The sequence below is a fragment of the Ornithorhynchus anatinus genome, chromosome X5 (assembly GCF_004115215.2).
Source record: "Ornithorhynchus anatinus isolate Pmale09 chromosome X5, mOrnAna1.pri.v4, whole genome shotgun sequence".
NCBI classification, from domain to species: Eukaryota; Metazoa; Chordata; class Mammalia; order Monotremata; family Ornithorhynchidae; genus Ornithorhynchus; species Ornithorhynchus anatinus.
In genome coordinates, this window is record NC_041753.1 from 51,303,881 (window position 1) to 51,320,963 (window position 17,083).

At 43.5% G+C, this 17,083-nt stretch overlaps 1 protein-coding gene across 1 annotated transcript in view; it reads left to right on the forward strand.

Moving 5' to 3' along the window:
* GLDC (glycine decarboxylase) overlaps window positions 1–17,083 on the forward strand; it is an 85,310-nt gene that overhangs the window by 56,386 nt on the left and 11,841 nt on the right. The window contains exons 16-20 of the mRNA XM_029054659.2: window positions 4,811–4,886; window positions 10,014–10,139; window positions 11,989–12,138; window positions 13,545–13,657; window positions 16,273–16,414. Coding sequence (XP_028910492.1) covers window positions 4,811–4,886; window positions 10,014–10,139; window positions 11,989–12,138; window positions 13,545–13,657; window positions 16,273–16,414 — 607 coding nt within the window. The remainder of the gene's footprint in view (window positions 1–4,810; window positions 4,887–10,013; window positions 10,140–11,988; window positions 12,139–13,544; window positions 13,658–16,272; window positions 16,415–17,083) is intronic.

Below are 17,083 nucleotides of genomic sequence, written 5' to 3' on the forward strand. Positions count from 1 at the left end.
AGGTGCCGGAGAGGCCCCTACCGGCTTGTCATCATGAACAAATCTACTTGGCCAAACTTCAGGAATTTGGGGAGGTTGAGGTGGTTTGGACCGAGGAAAGCTCTGCTGGGAACTTTGAAGAACTTGGAGATTTTTTTATTTTCCTCCTCTCAGAAGCAGACTGCTGTTTTTGTGGTTGTTTGCTGTGGTCAAAATGTTGTTGCTTGAGTTGCTCTTACTCTGTTGTTTCCCTGAGCGTCTGTCCTCTGTCCTCTTTTGCCTCTCTCCCCTCCCCTTCTTTTCCCCCACTTCCAGATCGAGAGTCCCCTCTGGGTCAGGGAGCTTGTCTGAATTAGTATCCATGCACATTTCCTCAACAAAGCCCTGCACACTGTAGATGTTTCAACATATGATCATAACTAAAAGGGATGGCAGTGGGCTTTACAAACTTATTCCTATACTAACTCTCTTGGCCTCCACAAATCCTCTTTGGATCAGCTAAGGGATAAATTCTGCCATTACAGCTTCTCCACAGCTGGATTCAAATAACAAAACCCTTGTCCTGCTTGAATGATAGACCAGTCTGGTTCTTTATACCCAGTTTTAGTACCAAGCATACCAAGATATGAGAAGCAGCATGTCCCAGTGGAGAAAGCACGAGCTTGGGAGTTAGAGGTCATGGGTTCTAATCCCGGCTCCACCACTTGTCAGCTGTGTGACTTTGGGCAAGTCACGTGACTTCTCTGTGCCTCAGTTACCTCATCTGGAAAATGGGGATTAAGACTGTGAGCCCCACATGGGACAACCTGATTACCTTGTATCCCACCCCAGCGCTTAGAACAATGCTTGGCACATAGTAAGAACTTAAGTGCCATCATTATTATTATTATTATTATTATAAAGTGACCTAACCACACAGAAAATGGACTAAGTTGCTAAGATAATAAACAAGATTTATTTAGCATTCAATGGGATGCAAGGAATGAAAAATCTAAGATTCTGGTTTCCCTCTGTTTCCTTGCCTCATCCATAGCTGCTCAACTTTTCCCATCTCTATTTCTTTGCTTACATCCCTACTACTGTTAGGGTGATTCACAACTCTTTTAGTCTAAGAGGCCCCTCCTCTGCTGATGCAGTGGGTAATAGGCATCTTCTGGGTGGTTTACAGAAACCTTTGGCCTGGAATGGCATTGTAGTCCACAAAACCATGTTAGAACACAAAATTTCCGGGGTTTGAAAGTGATTCTGCCCAGTGCTAAATGACCACCGGGACTCGGAGCTGCCCCCTTTAAACAGAGAGACCACTGCTCACCTTGATAATCTGTTACAAGGAATGCTGCAAAAAAAGGGCTTCATCCATCCCTATAAGCATTAAAGAGAAATCTACAACATGTGGTTGTTCCAAAGAATGTTTAGTTAGCATTCCCAGTTCCTTTTCTGCTCAGCTAGTCTGGGGCAACATGCTCTCCTTAGCACTCCTGTGCTTTTTCATCATGCGGCAATAGATAATGTCTATGGCAGAAGAAGCAGAGCAATATACAGTTCTTGCAGTTGATTGAGTGCTGAAGGTGAAGTTAAAACACTTTTGTTGAGTGTCACTCTTCTCTAGAGCAGTAACTGTGTGTTTTCAATTTGAAGATCATTATTTTTAGAGATTCATGCAGAGATGTCATAAGACCACATTCATTCATTCAGTCATACTTATTGAGCGCTTACTGTGGGCAGAGTTACTGTGCTATAAACGCTTAGAAAGTACGATGCAACAATAAAGAGAGACAATCCCTGCCCACAACGGGCTTACAGTCTGGAGGGGGGCATTGTGATGAGATTGGGACACCAACCTTTTCTGGGAATCACCTTGGGGGAAACATTGGGGGGAGGGACCGAAGCTAAGGAACCCAATAAGATTGGCGCTCAGAAAGCGGCCAGTTGCTGAAGGAAGTTCAAACAGGGCAAAGAGTGATGTGGTACTAGTAGGTTCAGCTTTCAAGCCTTGAGTGCTCTGGAGGACGGGGTGGGTAAAATGTGGTTATATTGTTATAGTGTCGTCTCCCAAGTGCTCTGGAGAGTACAGTGCTCTGCCCACTTTGAGCGATCAATAAATATGATTGACTGGTCCTAGGTGCTTGGGATTCATGATTGAAATTACATCCATTTAGGGCTTGGACAGTGGTGTTGGCTGTGAGAATGAAAAGGATTAGACAGGAATATTACTAAGGAAGAATCTGTAGGATTTAGGAACAGGTTGGGTGTGGGAGGAGAATAAGAGCAGTTAGAGAGGATTGGGAGGAAAGTATTGCCATGTCTAGTGATGGGATGAGTTTCATTTTAGACATAGTTTTAGATGACAACAGTACAGCCAAGTGGAGATGCTCTGGAGACTGCAAAGAAATATAGGAATGTAAAGGGGAAGAGAGAGTAAGGCTAGAGATGTAGATTGGAGAGTCAGCTACATATAGGTGACATCTAAAATTAGACTCCTCAATGACACTTGGAAAGTGAACTTGGAAGGAAACATCATGCTCTAGCTAGATGATGGGTTAGATTTTATTGCCTAATTATAGTCCCTTCTATTTCTAATTTCTCTTCCCTCTGAAGGGATTTTCCAGATAGCAGTTTTAAGAACCCTTTTGAAAGATGTAAGCTTTTAGAATTCCAGAATTTCTTTGTGGGTGATTCTGGTTTTCAGGAAATTCTTTCAGTAGGAACCTTTGAGGAATAAGGCAGTAACGGAGAGCCTTGGAAGCAGGATAGTTAGTCCATGGTTTTTAGGTAGCGTGAAAAGTCATTCATCTATGAGCTCTCTTTGTAAAGCAACCGTCGTACTGATTGGTCAGACCTAAGTTTAGCATGATTCCTCACTGCAACTCAACATTATGATAACTTTTAGGGAGAGCAATATTAACCAACCTAGCTAAAGTCCATACCTAAATCTGTCGATAACACTATAAAGCGGGTATTTATTGGTGCTGAACGTACTTTGACATACTCTGACCGATGACAGAGTTGCTTGCTGCTCTACTTCTGGGCTTGACCCCAAAAAATTGCCTGCATTCTTAGGGGCCCAGCCGGTACAGCCTCCATGTCAACAAAATATGTTCAACACCTACTACTACTAATAATAATATTAATAATAATTGTGGGATTTGTTAAGTGCTTACTATGTGCCAAGAACATCCGATTCCTGAGAGTCAGAAGGACTGGTTCTAATCTTGGCTTTGCCACTTGTCTGCTGTGACCTTGAGCAAGTCTCTTCACTTCTCTGGGCCTGTTTCCTCATCTGCAGAATGGGGTCTGAATGCGAGCCCGATGTGGGACAAGGACTGTGTCCAACCTGATTAGCTTGTATCTTGGTACAGTGCCTGACACAGAGTAAGCGCTTTACAAATATCTTTTAAAAAAAATAAAAAGCACTATACTAAGTGCTGGGTAGTTACAAGATCATCAGGGCCCACATAGGGCTCACAGTCTAAGTAAGAGAGAGAATAGGTATTGAATCCCAATTTGGCAGAGGCATAGAGAAGTGCAGTGACTTGCCCAAGGTCACACAGGCAGGTTCGTGGCAGAGCTGGGATTAGTAGCCAGGTCCTCTGACTCCCAGGCCATGCTGCTTCACACTCCTACTGTGTGTGTGGAGCACTGTACTGGGAATTGAGGAACATACAAAAGAAGTAAAAGATGTGATTCCCTACCCTTGAGATGGTATAGTTTATTAAGGGGGGAAGGGGAGAGACAGTAATCACAATCAATCAATGAATGGTATTTATTGAGCACTTACTATGTGCAGAGCACTGTACTGAATGCTTGGGAGAATATACCAAAACAGAGCTGATAGACATGTCCCTGCTCACAGGGACCGTACAGTTTAGAGGGTATATAATAAAATGAATAAATAAACGGTATATAAACAGATACACACATAAATGGCGAGGTCCCCAATCCCCTTTTTTTGTTGATCGGGAGTGGTTCTATGTATGCTTTCGTTTCTGTCTGGAGGATTTTTCTAGCTTCCCAACAAAAACCACAGTAAAAGAGATCCCTTGTGAACCACAGGAAGAAAGAAACCTATTTGCTTTGAAATCCCCTAAAATGTAGAAGATGAGATGGAGTGAAAGAAGAATGTTAAGGCTAAACCGTTCACTTACTTGAAGAAAGGTCTGAAAGTGTTTCCCACCGGGGTTATAGCATCCAGTTTAATTAAAGAGGTATGCAGTGGGGTGTCTTCACCTCTGACCTGAGTTGATTTAGAAAATTGCAGTCACTGCAGCTGTTTGTGGAGAAACCTGCCAGTATTAGTTTCAAGCAAACTCTAGGACCAGTCCAAGAGGATGCTAAACCAGTTTCCTAAGTCTTAGTCCGGGGTCCACACATTTATTTAAAAAAATTTCAGTTTATTTTTGTTTGTAAAAAACCATGTCTTACAACAATTAAAACTTTAATTTGAAAGAAAAGAAAATGCGTTGTTGAACACGACTTCTCAGTTTGTGACCCCTGAGGTCACAAACAGTAGCAACCCTTCCGAGGGGCAGGGGGGTCATGAAAGGTGGGTAGTACAATCTTCACACTCCGTTACTGAGGTGAGTGAGGACATAGTCACTGTGCTTTCGACAGAATTACAGTTCAACCATCCTCCCCACAGGCATGGCCCTCAGTATCCCTCCTTAGAGTTGGGGGTGTGTCCTACATGTGGGTACCATGTAACATCTGAATGGAAAGGGCCCATTAAGAAGTCAGCATTAAGGCCTGTCCCTGACATCCTTAATGGTGAATGATCTGTGCTCACTACGGCAGAGTTGTTCTTTCTCCCCCCACCCTTGTGTTTTTTTTGTAGTGGAGCACAGGGTGAATATGCTGGTTTGGCTGCTATCAAGGCTTACTTAAAAGGAAAAGGAGAGGATCACCGAACTGTGAGTATCAGTCATATTTATTGACTATCTCCTGGGTGCGGGGCACTGTGCACTTGGGAGAGTACAGTTATGGTCAAAAGCTGTTTCTCTGCCCTTACAATCTAACGGGGGAGATTGATAAAATCATTTTCAGATAGGAGGAAGAAGAGATGGGAAAGGGGGATGTGTGTGAAAGCAAATGCTTATGCAGCAAAGTGGGTAAGTTGGTGAGCGCAAAAGTGCCACGGGTGGTTTGGCGGGCAGTTGTACTGAGGTGGTTGGTGTGGGGCTTTGGCCTGGGGAGGAGAAAACCTCCTGGGGAAAGTGAGATGACAGAAAGGCTTCAAAGATGAGGAGAGCTGCCCTCTGGCAGATTTGAAGTAGGAGGGAGTTCTAGGCAGGAGGAAGGGCATGAACAGGGCATTGGAGGAAGAAGAGATGAGAATGAAACACAGGGAGAAGGTGAGTTTCGGAGTTAAGAAGAGTCAAAATAAGGGTGTTGCAGGAAAATAATGGATATCTAAGGGGGAGTGCCTTAAAGCCAATAGACAGGAGTTTCTGCTTGAGGCAGAAAGGACTGGGTAACCATTGATTGTCTCTGAGGTGCTTTGAGAAATAATGAAAGTCTATTGCAGGAGAGCTGTTATGCAAAATGAAAGAGTTTAGAGTTGCCTATTTGAAAAAAAAATCTGAGATGTTCCGCATTAATATAATATAGGCACGTTGAATTGATAGCCGGTGTGGTTTTTGTTACCATTCATTCTTTGGGTTTAGGTTTTCCCACTCTGGCTGCGAACAGGATGCATTCCTCATAGAAAAAACTCATATTTGGGGATTGTGCAATGCAAACAAAAAAAAAAATGGGCTCTCACCTCCTCCTTCATTTTAACTTTTATTCATTATGCCCCGATCACTGAACGTGCATCTGCCTTTCATCCATGATGGGTGCTAAAATTAGGGCTGGACTCCCAGCCTTGCCAAAGAGCTGCTTCCTCAGTAACCATTTTCCAGACCTATGGGTACTAAAGTATTCTGTGGAATTCGCTTTTCTCCCACTGTGGCATTGGCTTCTAGATGTGGTCTAGAGGGGATGACTTTTTTTTGCTTTTCACTTTGACTGTTCACTCGGTTTCGCCAGAGCGTGTATTTTCAGGACTTGTTTTGGATAAAATGCAATGGCAGATGTTGGGAACGTTCTTCTAACTGTGCATCTGTGTGGATGGAAGGCTGGGTGGGGTAGGAAGAAAGAGTCCTGTGCAGTGTTAGACATAGCCAAATGCTGGGCAAGTTTCCCCTGGCCGGGGGTTCTAAAGTAACACCACCCCTGCACTACGGAAGAACTGAAACGACTCCAATATTTTTTTCCCTACTTCTTTCTTTCTCTCCTATCCCACCACATAGAGGTCTGTCTTGAACACTTTATATTGGTTGGTCCCATACAGTTTTGATTATTATAGGCTTTCCAGGACAGTCTATGTTCAACATCCTGGAAGAAGTATATTAAACATAGGAGCAGCGTAACCTAATGGGAAAAACCCAGGCCTTGGAATCAGAGGATCTGGGTTCCAATCCTGGCTCTGTCACTTTTCTGCTGTGCAACCTTGTCACTTAACCTCTCTGGGCCTCACTTTCCTCACTTTTCCTGCTTCCTCCTACTTTGACTGAGAGTCCCATGTGGAACAGGGACTGTGTCCAACTTAATTAACTTGTATCTAGCCCAGCGCTTAGAACAGTGTTTGACACATAGTAAGTGTTTAATAAATATGTTTTTTAAAAGAGAGAGAGAGAGAGAGAGAGAGAAACAGAAGGATTCCCAGTCTCATACCAGGGGTGAGGCAAGCGTTTAGGTCCCTCTTTGGGATCAAGTAAAGAAGAGGTAAGGGGAGCTTACAGGATAGGAACCTTCCAATTTTATTTACCCAACTATGCTTTCAATCGATCAAGTAGTATTGATTGAGCACCTACTATGTGCAGAGCATTGGATTAGGTCCTTGGAAGAGCCCAATAAAGTTGGAAGACAATATCTGCCCTCAGAGGTTGCAACCAAGTGGGAGAGATGCACAAAATAAATTACAGATAGTAAGAAGAAGAGAATGAAAAGATGGATATGTGAATGAGTTAGTGTAAGTCTATAAATACAGAAGTGCTTTGGAGCGTTGTGAGGACATGAATGCAGAGATAGTGCAAAAGTGCTGAGGTAGTGGTTGGAAATATATGACCTGAGGTGGAGAAAAACTAATCGTGGAAAACTCTCAGAGGAAATAGGATTTGGGAACAACTTTGAAGGTGGAGGGAGCTGTGGTCTGGCAGATTTGAAGCATGAGGGAGTTGCAGGCAGGAGAAAGGGCATGAGCAAGGAAGGGATTAGAGGTGAGAATGAGGCCCAGGGAGTAGGTTAGCTTGAGAAGAACAAAGTGCAAGGTGAGGAGTAGTGGGAGAAGAGAGCCGATAGAGGGAGAGGACCGACAGAGGGCCTTAAAGTCAATGGACAGGAGTTTCTGCTTGATAGTAGTATTCGTACTTAAGTGTCTTCTGTGTACTAGGCACTAAAAGAAAAAAATGTAGGTGAGAATTAGACACACTACTTAGCCCCCAAGGGGGAAGAGAGGACGGGTTTCATATATGTAAGAAAAGATGAAGCAGTAAAACACAAACAACGTTAAAAGATGATATCTGCAAAAAATAACTACACGAAGAGCAATAGGCTCCTCGTAGCTCAGAGACCAAATGACAGAAAAGATTATCTTTTGTAATTGAAATCTTACTATAGATATTCGTTTGAAAACCCTTCATTGGATTTACTGGGTGAGGAATCGGTCACCAGTGGAGGTTTTTTGGGAACTGAGATGTGTGCAGAATGATATTTTAGAAAAATAATCTGGGCAGCGGAATGAATTTTGGATGAGAGAGGGAGAGCAATGAGGAGGCTGAAGCAGTAGTATAGTTGGGATATAACTAATACCTGGAACGGGGTAGTGGCCACTTGGTTGGAGTGGGAAGGCAATGTGCTCATCAGAGAAATTTGGAGGAAAAGCCAGCAGGGTTTAGTGACTGACTGAATGTGAGCATTGCCAGAGAGCTAATGTCAAGGATAATACCAAAGTTGTAGACTTCAGAGACAGAGGAGATAGTGATGTTATCAACTGTTGGGGAAAAGTTAGAGGGAGGGAAGATGAGGAGTTCAGTTTTAGATATAATTATCCCAAAATGCCAGTGGAGCATCCTCATGGAGGTGTCCTGGAGGCAGGAGGAAATGCAAGATGCAGAGGAGGTGAGATGTTAGACTGAGATAACCTTGGAAGTCATCTGCGTAGAGTTGGTACCCGGAGTCGTGGGAATGAATGTGAAAAGCCAAAAGAGAAGGGGGACCCAGAGCAGAGCAGTGAAGCCTCAGTTAGGGGCTTAGAGGCAGAAGAGGAGCCAGCATAAGGGACTGAAAAGGAGCTGACAGAGTGGTAAGAGGAGAACCAGTAGAGTGTCGGTAAAAGCAAGGTTAGATAGTGGTTCCAACTTTGTTCTCTCTCTGTTGGCCTCCTTGTGCCAATCACACCAAGACCGTCATTCTTTTATGTTGGTTGCTTGCAAGGCCTGGCACTCTTTTGGTTTCACTGCACTGTCTTATCCTTTCAAAGCTTCTGCTCAGAGAGCCCCTCTTTACTTGCTTTTGAGTGCACCATGCTGGTTTGAACCCTGCAAGTACCTACTGGCTTTCAGCTGAAATCCACCCTTCTGAGACTCTGTTGAAACTTCAGAAGGTTTCTGCTGTCCTCCTTGTTTTTGGTTGCGTAGTTTCAGCTCACCATATGGCAGCTCTTTACATTTCTGGCTGCTGTCCATTCTCCTCACTTGTCCCCCACCCAGCAAAGCTGTGTTGAGTTGAGCATAGCTTCAGTGCTAGGAGACTGACTTGATCCCCAGCTTCCTGATCTCTGTTATTGGATAGAGCATGGGCCTGGGAGTTAGAGGTTGTGGGTTCTAATCCTGGCTCCACCACTTGTAGGCTGTGTGACCTTGTGCCTCAGTTACCTCATCTGTAAAATGGGGATTGACACTGTGTGCACCATGCAGGACAGGGCTCAACCCGATTTGCTGGTATCCACCCCAGTGCGTAGTTCAGTGCCTGGTGCACACAGTAAGCACTTAACAAATACCACAATTATTTTCATTAGTAGTATTAATGTGGCACTTATTAAGCCCCTACTGTTTGATAAGCCTTGGGATGATGAATTTATATGTCCCTTAGCCCTCCAAAGCCTTTTCCCTTTTCTCATTCATTCAATCGTATTTAGTAAGCGCTTACTGTGTGCGGAGCACTGTACTAAGCGCTTGGAAAAGTACAACACAACAGGAAAGAGTGTCAGTCCCTGCCCACACCGAGCTCACAGTCTAGAGACGGGGGAGACGGACATCAATACAAATAATGCATTGGCGGAATAATCAGAACAAGAAGACTAGTGGTATGGGCAGATTTCAATCTCTTTCTTTTGCAACTTCCTGCTTGTTTTCCTGGCCCTGCTCACGTGGTTCGTGGGAGGAAACGTACTTCAATATTTTTGATGCTTAAATGTGGAGTCGATAGCATGATATTGTTTTTTCTTTCTTTCTGCTTAATAAGATTTTCATGTTTTCAGTGTTTCCATTGTGCCCCGCCCCTACTTGTCTGCTTAGCTCTGCCCTTTTTACAGTATGGTGGCTCTGCTGCTTTTGGTTTTCTTATCTCCACCAAGTTATAGAAATGCCAATTCGGTCAAGGTTCTCTCTAACCACTGAGCATTTCAATTCACCCATTTTATGTTTTAGGCTTCCAGCAATAGTATAGGAGTATTTATCTGATTTGGGGGGACTTATGATGGGTGGTAAGATTGTAGAAAAACTCCAAAAGAACCTCTCCAAAAATAGGCTTTCTGAAAGTGGAGATTTTGTTTCCAAAACATTCTACAAATCTTAGGCATTACACATGTAGTGGATGAAAACATATTTGGAAATGTAAACTGTGCTTCCCCTAGGCAGATTTGGAGGGAGAAAAATATGTTACCTAGCATCTTTCTTAGATCTCTTGTACAAGGCTTGCATTGTGGATTGACTATATCGTCTCTCTCTTGCATGCTATTGTTACCCTTCCCTCCCTCTTTTTTAAAATTTCCTAAGGTCTGCCTTATTCCCAAATCCGCTCACGGTACCAACCCTGCAAGTGCCCAGATGGCAGGAATGAAGATCCAGCCAGTAGAGGTGGATAAAAATGGGAACATTGATGTTTCCCACCTCAAAGCCATGGTAAGTGCAGATTCTCTGGGTAATATATAATCAGAAGGTAGAGGAGGATGTAGAAATCTGAGGACTACGTGAGCTGGGTATGTATAATAACAATAATTGTGGAACATGTTAAGCTCTTACTTTGTGCTAAACACTGTGCTAAGTACTGGGGTAAACACAAGATAATCAGGTTGGGCCCAGTCTCTGTCCCACATGGGGCTCACAGTTTAAGTAGGAGGGAGAACATGTATTGAATCCTCATTTTACAGATGAGAAAACTAAGGCACGGGGAAGTTGAAAGACTTGCCTAAAGTCACCCAGCAGGCAGGTGGCGGAGATGGAGAAGCAGTGTGGCTTAGTGGAAAGAGCACGGGCTTGGGAGTCAGAGGTCATGGGTTCTAATTCCGGCTCCTCCACTTGTTTGTTGTGTAACCTTGGGCAAGTAACTTAACTTCTCTGGGTCTCAGTTCCCTCACCTGTAAAATGGAAATTAAGACTATGAGCCTCACATGGGACAACCTGATTAGCCTGTATCTACCCCAGCGCTTAGAACAGTGCTTGGCACATAGTAAACACTTAACAAATACCATCATTATTATTATTATTATTGCGGAATTAGAACCCAGCTCCCCTTACTCCCAGGCCCGTGATCTTTCCATTAGGTCATGCGGCACCTGAATCTGTCTTCTCGTTCCTTTGGGAGGCATATTATTCATTCATTCATTCAATCGTATTTATTGAGCACTTACTGTGTGCAGAGCACTGTACTAAGCGCTTGGAATGTACAATTCGGCAACAGATAGAGACAATACCTGCCCAAGAACGGGCTCACAGTCTAGAATTGCTTTTTTTTTTTTTTGCAATCGTGCGGGAACAAGTGACGAAAGCTAATCGTCTCCAACAGTCCAAAATAAAAAAATGCCAGTTGCTTTTCAGCCTTAATCTACTTTTCCCTCTTCCCCCTCTAGCTAACAGAAGCACCATTAAATCTTAAATTATGTATTATATTTAAGGAGCCTATCTGTAGAAGTGAACGTGTGCCTAAGTAGGTTAAACCTTTTCCCCTCCATCCCCGCAACTCCTCTTCATGTCTGTCTGTACCCACTTTGCTGGTGGAAGCCTAGTGTCAATATTTGTGGGGGACTAAAGTCCATTTATGGGTTTTGAACATCTGTTCACCTGCTGAAGTGTAGGCCCTTACCTTCCTGGTATGCTGTTGCTAAGCAACCGTATCTGCTTCATCACCAGTAGACTAGCTGCTAGTGAATTTTGAAAATGTGAGGAAAATGAGTTAACCAGACCTTCCCTCCAGGTTTGTGTCATTTAGTAGATACTCGTTGCTTCATGCCATATGCTTAATCAAGGCAGAGGCCATTCAGAGTTTTCAGAATTGAAATACCTCTATGTGTGGAATCTACTTATAAATGGCAGCTGGAGAAGGAGAGATTTTGAGGCAAGGCAGTGTGGCCTGATTGCCACAGCAGAAAGGAAGCAGGAGTTTGACACCAATATGTGGATAATGTAGACAAAGCCCTTGCTCTGGGTGATTTTTTTTTTTCCTGAATTACCCAGAGAATCACCTCTGGGTGTTTGATAAGACTTGGCTGTGCAGTAGAAGGTTTCTATTTCCTTTTTCAATGCAGCATCTGGGTTAATTCCAACTTCTCTGGCTCTACCTCCCTGACAGGTTTCAGGGTAAGAGAGGGAAGCAGGTGTGTTGTGTGTATGTGTGTGTACATATATGTATATATTGTATATGTATATTCATATTCAACCCTTTTTTTAAAAAAGTGCAAATATTAGTTGAAGGGGCAGGAATACTGAGTTGAGCAAAACTGCCTTTTCACCCCGCCTTTTCTTTGTCCTGTAGGTAGATAAGCATAAAGAGAACCTGGCCGCCATCATGATCACCTACCCATCCACCAATGGGGTGTTTGAAGAGAACATCAGTGATGTGTGTGACCTCATCCACCAGCACGGGGGCCAGGTGTACCTAGACGGAGCCAACATGAATGCTCAGGTAAGAATACTGGAAACCTGCCACTTCAAGACAAGGGAAAACTGGCTGTTCTGTTCCCCACAGATACATTTAAGTAGAGCATTTCTTATTGTATGTGTACACTTTGTGTCTGTCTGTCTCCTCCTCCTCCTCCTGTAGATTGAATCTCTTTTGAAGGCAGGATGACTATGCTGTTGTTTTCCTCCAGAGAGTGAGTGAAGATGAGAAACACCATCTGCCTATATTCTTACAATTCTAACTCCCTACACGGGATTTCAGAGCACTTTCCATATTTTAATTAGATAGATTTGAGAAGACTAAAATAAATTTCCTCAGATGTTTGACCGAGAGAGTGAGAAGGGCTGTTTGAGCTCCACTGTTTGAGAAAAAGGCTGACCTGTGTTCTCTTCTCAAATGGAAATGCTCTGTCTCCGTGACCTTGGCCAAGTCACTTAGCTCTTTGCATCGTCTTTTGCATTGGTAAAATGAAGATTAATATATATGCCCTGGGGGGGATAGTGATGATTAATTGGTTGATCCTTATTTGAACTTTGGTGATGAAATAGCTCCGGAAGCTCTGGTGTGTTGTAATCTCCTTAAAATTCTGCCAAATGCATTGGCTTTGCCATTTAAGATTTTCCTTTTTTCTTCCTCCCTTTGAAATATTTTTTAAAAGGTCCATTTTACATATGAGATTGCTTTATAGTCCCATAGACTGAACTCTTTATTCCGCCCCAGTGAGCTACTGATGTTAGATTTAGTAAGGTCCTTAGCAATTAAAGAAAATCCTAAGAAATTCACTCAGCCATCCTGCACTATTTTCAATTCTGCACTTCAGAGAACCAGTGTTCATTAAACAGACATTTGCTATAGTTTTAGAGGTCATCTTGAGAAGCAACGGGGCCTAGTGGAAAGAGCCTGGCCCTGGGAGTCAGAGGACCTGGGTCCTGATCCCAGCTCTGCCACTTGCTTGCTCTGTGACATTGAGCAAGTCACTTAACTTCTCCGAGCCTCAGTTTCCTCATCTGTAAAATGGGGATTCAGTGCCTACTTAAACTGTGAGCCCCATGTGGGACAAGGACTGTGTCTGATCTGATTATCTTCTATCTTCCCAGTGCTCGATACGTAGTAAGTACTTAACAAATACTAATATTTAATTATGATAATTAATATTCAATATATAATATTGAAACAAAATAATATTGTCACATCTATTGGAAAACCAAATTTTAACAGAAAAAACAGGCCAGCACTAAATAATTTTCAGAGGAAAACCAGAAAAAGAATTCCCATGGGATCGTGCCTTCCTGATCCATCCCCTGAATGGGTTAGGGACTGCCCGCTGTCTTCTGGATATGAATGCCCCTGTTTGGCAGTTTTTGACCATCCTTTCATTTTGGTTCTCTTTTGTTTTTCCTATCTGACAGGTGGGACTGTGTCGTCCTGGAGATTTTGGATCAGATGTCTCCCACTTAAATCTTCACAAAACATTCTGCATTCCCCATGGAGGAGGAGGACCTGGAATGGGACCCATTGGAGTGTTAGTTTTGGGGACCGCTTGGGCATGATTTTATTGCAGAATGGAAAAACACAGATAGGCACATTGTTCCTGACCTGACTGGCTTGTACCTTAAAGAGATGTCCCCCCGTCCCCGCACTGACTCACACTAGTTGCTCTTGAGACAATTTCTCCGGCCTCAGGAAACCGTGGAGTGGAGCTATGGGTCCCATTCCTGCCCTTGGTTTCCTGGGAGATGAGGCTTGTTTATTTCTCAAGGCAGCCTGTCATGTAGTCCATTCTGATATCTGCTCAAGAAGCAGCAGCTAATGCTGACGGGAAAGGGACTAAGAATAGGAGAGCAGACCAGTATTCGGTCCAGGGTGCTGGATGGCTGTATCTCATTTGTGGCGGGGCACTGCAGACATGCTGTTGTCCTTGTGGACTGCTGGGACTTGTAGACCCATTGAATGCCCGGGGGGGGGGGGGGGCAAAGAACACACCCCTGGCCCTGAGGCTGAAGAAGGCCTGAAACGGATGTGCGGGAGTCAGTCTCTCCTAAGGCCAGTGTTTTGGTTTTTGTTTGTTTTATGGTGCTTATTTAGGGCTTATTATGTGTCAGACACTGTTCTAAGCACTGGCGTAGATACAAGTTAATTAGGTCAGACACAGTCCCAGTCCCACATGGGGTTCACAGTCTTAAGTAGGAGGGAGAACAGGTTTTGAATCCCCATTTTACAGTTGAGGAAACTGAGGCGCAGAGAAGTGAAATGACTTCCCCAACGTAACCTAGCAAGCAATTGACAGAGCTGGGATTAGAACCCAGGTCCTCTGACCCTCAGGACCATGCTCTTTCCATTAAGCCATACCAGTGCAAAGGTCAGCCTACCCTAAGGCTACGCCTGGGTCCCATTATTCCTGGTTTGGCCCTTGCAAGGCTCTTAGTTGGAGAAAGGAATCAAGGTGAGGGAAACTAGAGCAGAAGACAGTGATTGGGGGAGAAAACTAAGGTTACTCATACCTTAGTATGTCTCTAGCAACCCCTCCACAAAGAGGATACAGTATATGTTATCTTACCTCAAAGACTCTTCACTCAAGGGGAGGACACATCCTGTTACTCATTTAATGGAAGGGTATTAGCCTGTGAAGAGAGGAAACATTTAGCCCAGTGCAGGGGAGATGGGATGTTTGTTGGTGACAGGGAGATTTCTACTAATAATAATAATGGTATTTGTTAAGCGCTTACTATGTGCCAAGCATTGTTCTAAGTGCTGGGGTAGGTACAAGGTAATCAGGCCATCCAACATGAGGCTCACCTTCTTAATCCCCATTTTACAGATGAGGTATCTGAGGCATAAAGAAGTTAAGTGACTTGCCCAAAGTCACACAGCTGACAAGCGGCGGAGCCAGGATTAGAACCCACAACCTCTGACTCCCAACACTAGTGTTCTTTCCACTAAGCCACACTGCATCTCTAGCTATGCTGCTTCTATAAGTAATGGGGTGAAACTGAAACAAGAAAAAGCATTCCTAATATTAAAACAAAATACTTTTTAATTGTAAATTCTCTCAGACTGTGAAATTGAAATTACCTAGTAAGAAAAGTGGTATGAGTAACCATCTCCTGAGGCATTTTAAAATAAGCTCCAGCTCACTCAGTGGAGAAAATGCTGCAAGGGGTAAGCCTACGTTGCTGGACAAATGTAAGGTGATTTTCACACACTTCTTCCTCCTTTGCTTAAATTATGATCCTTTATCTTAAAGTGAAAAAGCCAGCATTGCGACAAAGTGTGTGAAACACAAGTAGGCCTAGTCTTCCTCTCCAGATTGCCTACTTTAAAGTAGAGAGAAAGGAAGGACCTAAATGAAAAGAAGGCCGAGGAATGCAAAAGAGGTAGGTTGATAGGTAGGTATACAGAAACTAGTTGAACAGTCAGAAGATTCTTCGGGTAACCTCTTCATGAGGTTAGCAGCTCAAGAGTCTACACTTGCCCTTGGGGGTTTTAAAAAAAAATCCCCATGAAGTCTGTCAATCTCCATTTCCATATTGTTAAAGACTCCTTTTTTTTCCATCCAAGTTCATTCCCAACCTTATCTGTTATAGTAAGTTTCTGTTTGAATTACGTTATAAGACAAGTATTCATGGTAAGAGAACTCTCATCTTTCCTGGAGAAGCAGCATGGGCTAGTAGAAGGAGCACCGGACTGACTGGAAGTCTGGAGACCCGGGTTCTAATCTTCTAATCCCAACTCCACCACTGCCCCCCATGTGACCTTGGGCAAATCACTTAACCTCTCTAGGACTCAGTTTCCTCATCCGTGAAATGGGGATAAGATCGACTGTGGGCCCCGTGTGAGGCAGGGACCATGTCTGATCTCATAACCTTGTATCTACCTCAATGCTTAGCCCACAGCAAGCACTTAATAGGTGCCATAATTACTTTTTCAATCAATCAGCAGTATTTATTGAGTGCTTCCACTGAACTAAGCACTTGGGAGGGTAGACTAGTTATTATTTTGTTTTGTACCTGTCTTGTTCACCCTCCAAGTTCCTGATGATGAAGACTTGAATTGGACCTTTTGATCTCTGTAGACCTCACAGTGAAACTGCAATGTCTTTCTCTACACCAGCTAACTGATTTCTGTTCTGTGTTGTAGGAAGCAACACCTTGCTCCTTTTCTGCCTAATCACCCAGTTATTTCAATGCAGCCAGATAAAGATGCACGTTCTTTGGGGACTATCAGTGCTGCCCCTTGGGGCTCAAGTGCAATTCTGCCAATTTCCTGGGCCTATATTAAGGTGAGGTATATTTCAGGAATGATTTTGCTATAATTTGCAGGGCAGGGCGAGCAGTACTTTCTTTTTTGAGGATAAATAAATTGGCTTTACGGCAACTCCTGGCAGGCAGATTTACAGTTGATTTCTCTGCTCAAATTATCCTTAGCTTTGCAGAGAGGGAGAAATAGGAATTTCAGAGCCAGATGCATTCTTCTGGGCTAAGGCACTTAATGGTCCCTCAACTAATAGTAGAGATCTGTTTTCTTCAGGGTTGTACATTGCGTCTTTTTTTTCCCCCCGCTCATAGAAAGAAGCACATTCTAATCATTATACATGGTGGAATTCCTGGGGCATATTTCCAGAAATAAATCTCATTTAGATAGTGCTGCTTGCCTTGGTTTTGGGGGGGAGGGTGGGAGGAGAGAAATTCTGCTGCAGCTATTCAGGACAGTGTAATGCAGCGTGGCAGGGCTATTGCATATTTTTTTTTCCAAACTTCATTAACCTGATGAGCTACCTTTGTGACATGGGGTTGATAGAGCTGAAAATCCTTGGGTGATTAGGCTTTGCCTGAGAACAGGCTACCTTCCTTTTTTTTTTTTCTTTTCCACAAACGGAGTCTGTCATGGCCTATGTTCAGTGGGGACCTGGTTAGTGAACTATCCACTGGAAGAAACTGTTCATCCGGTG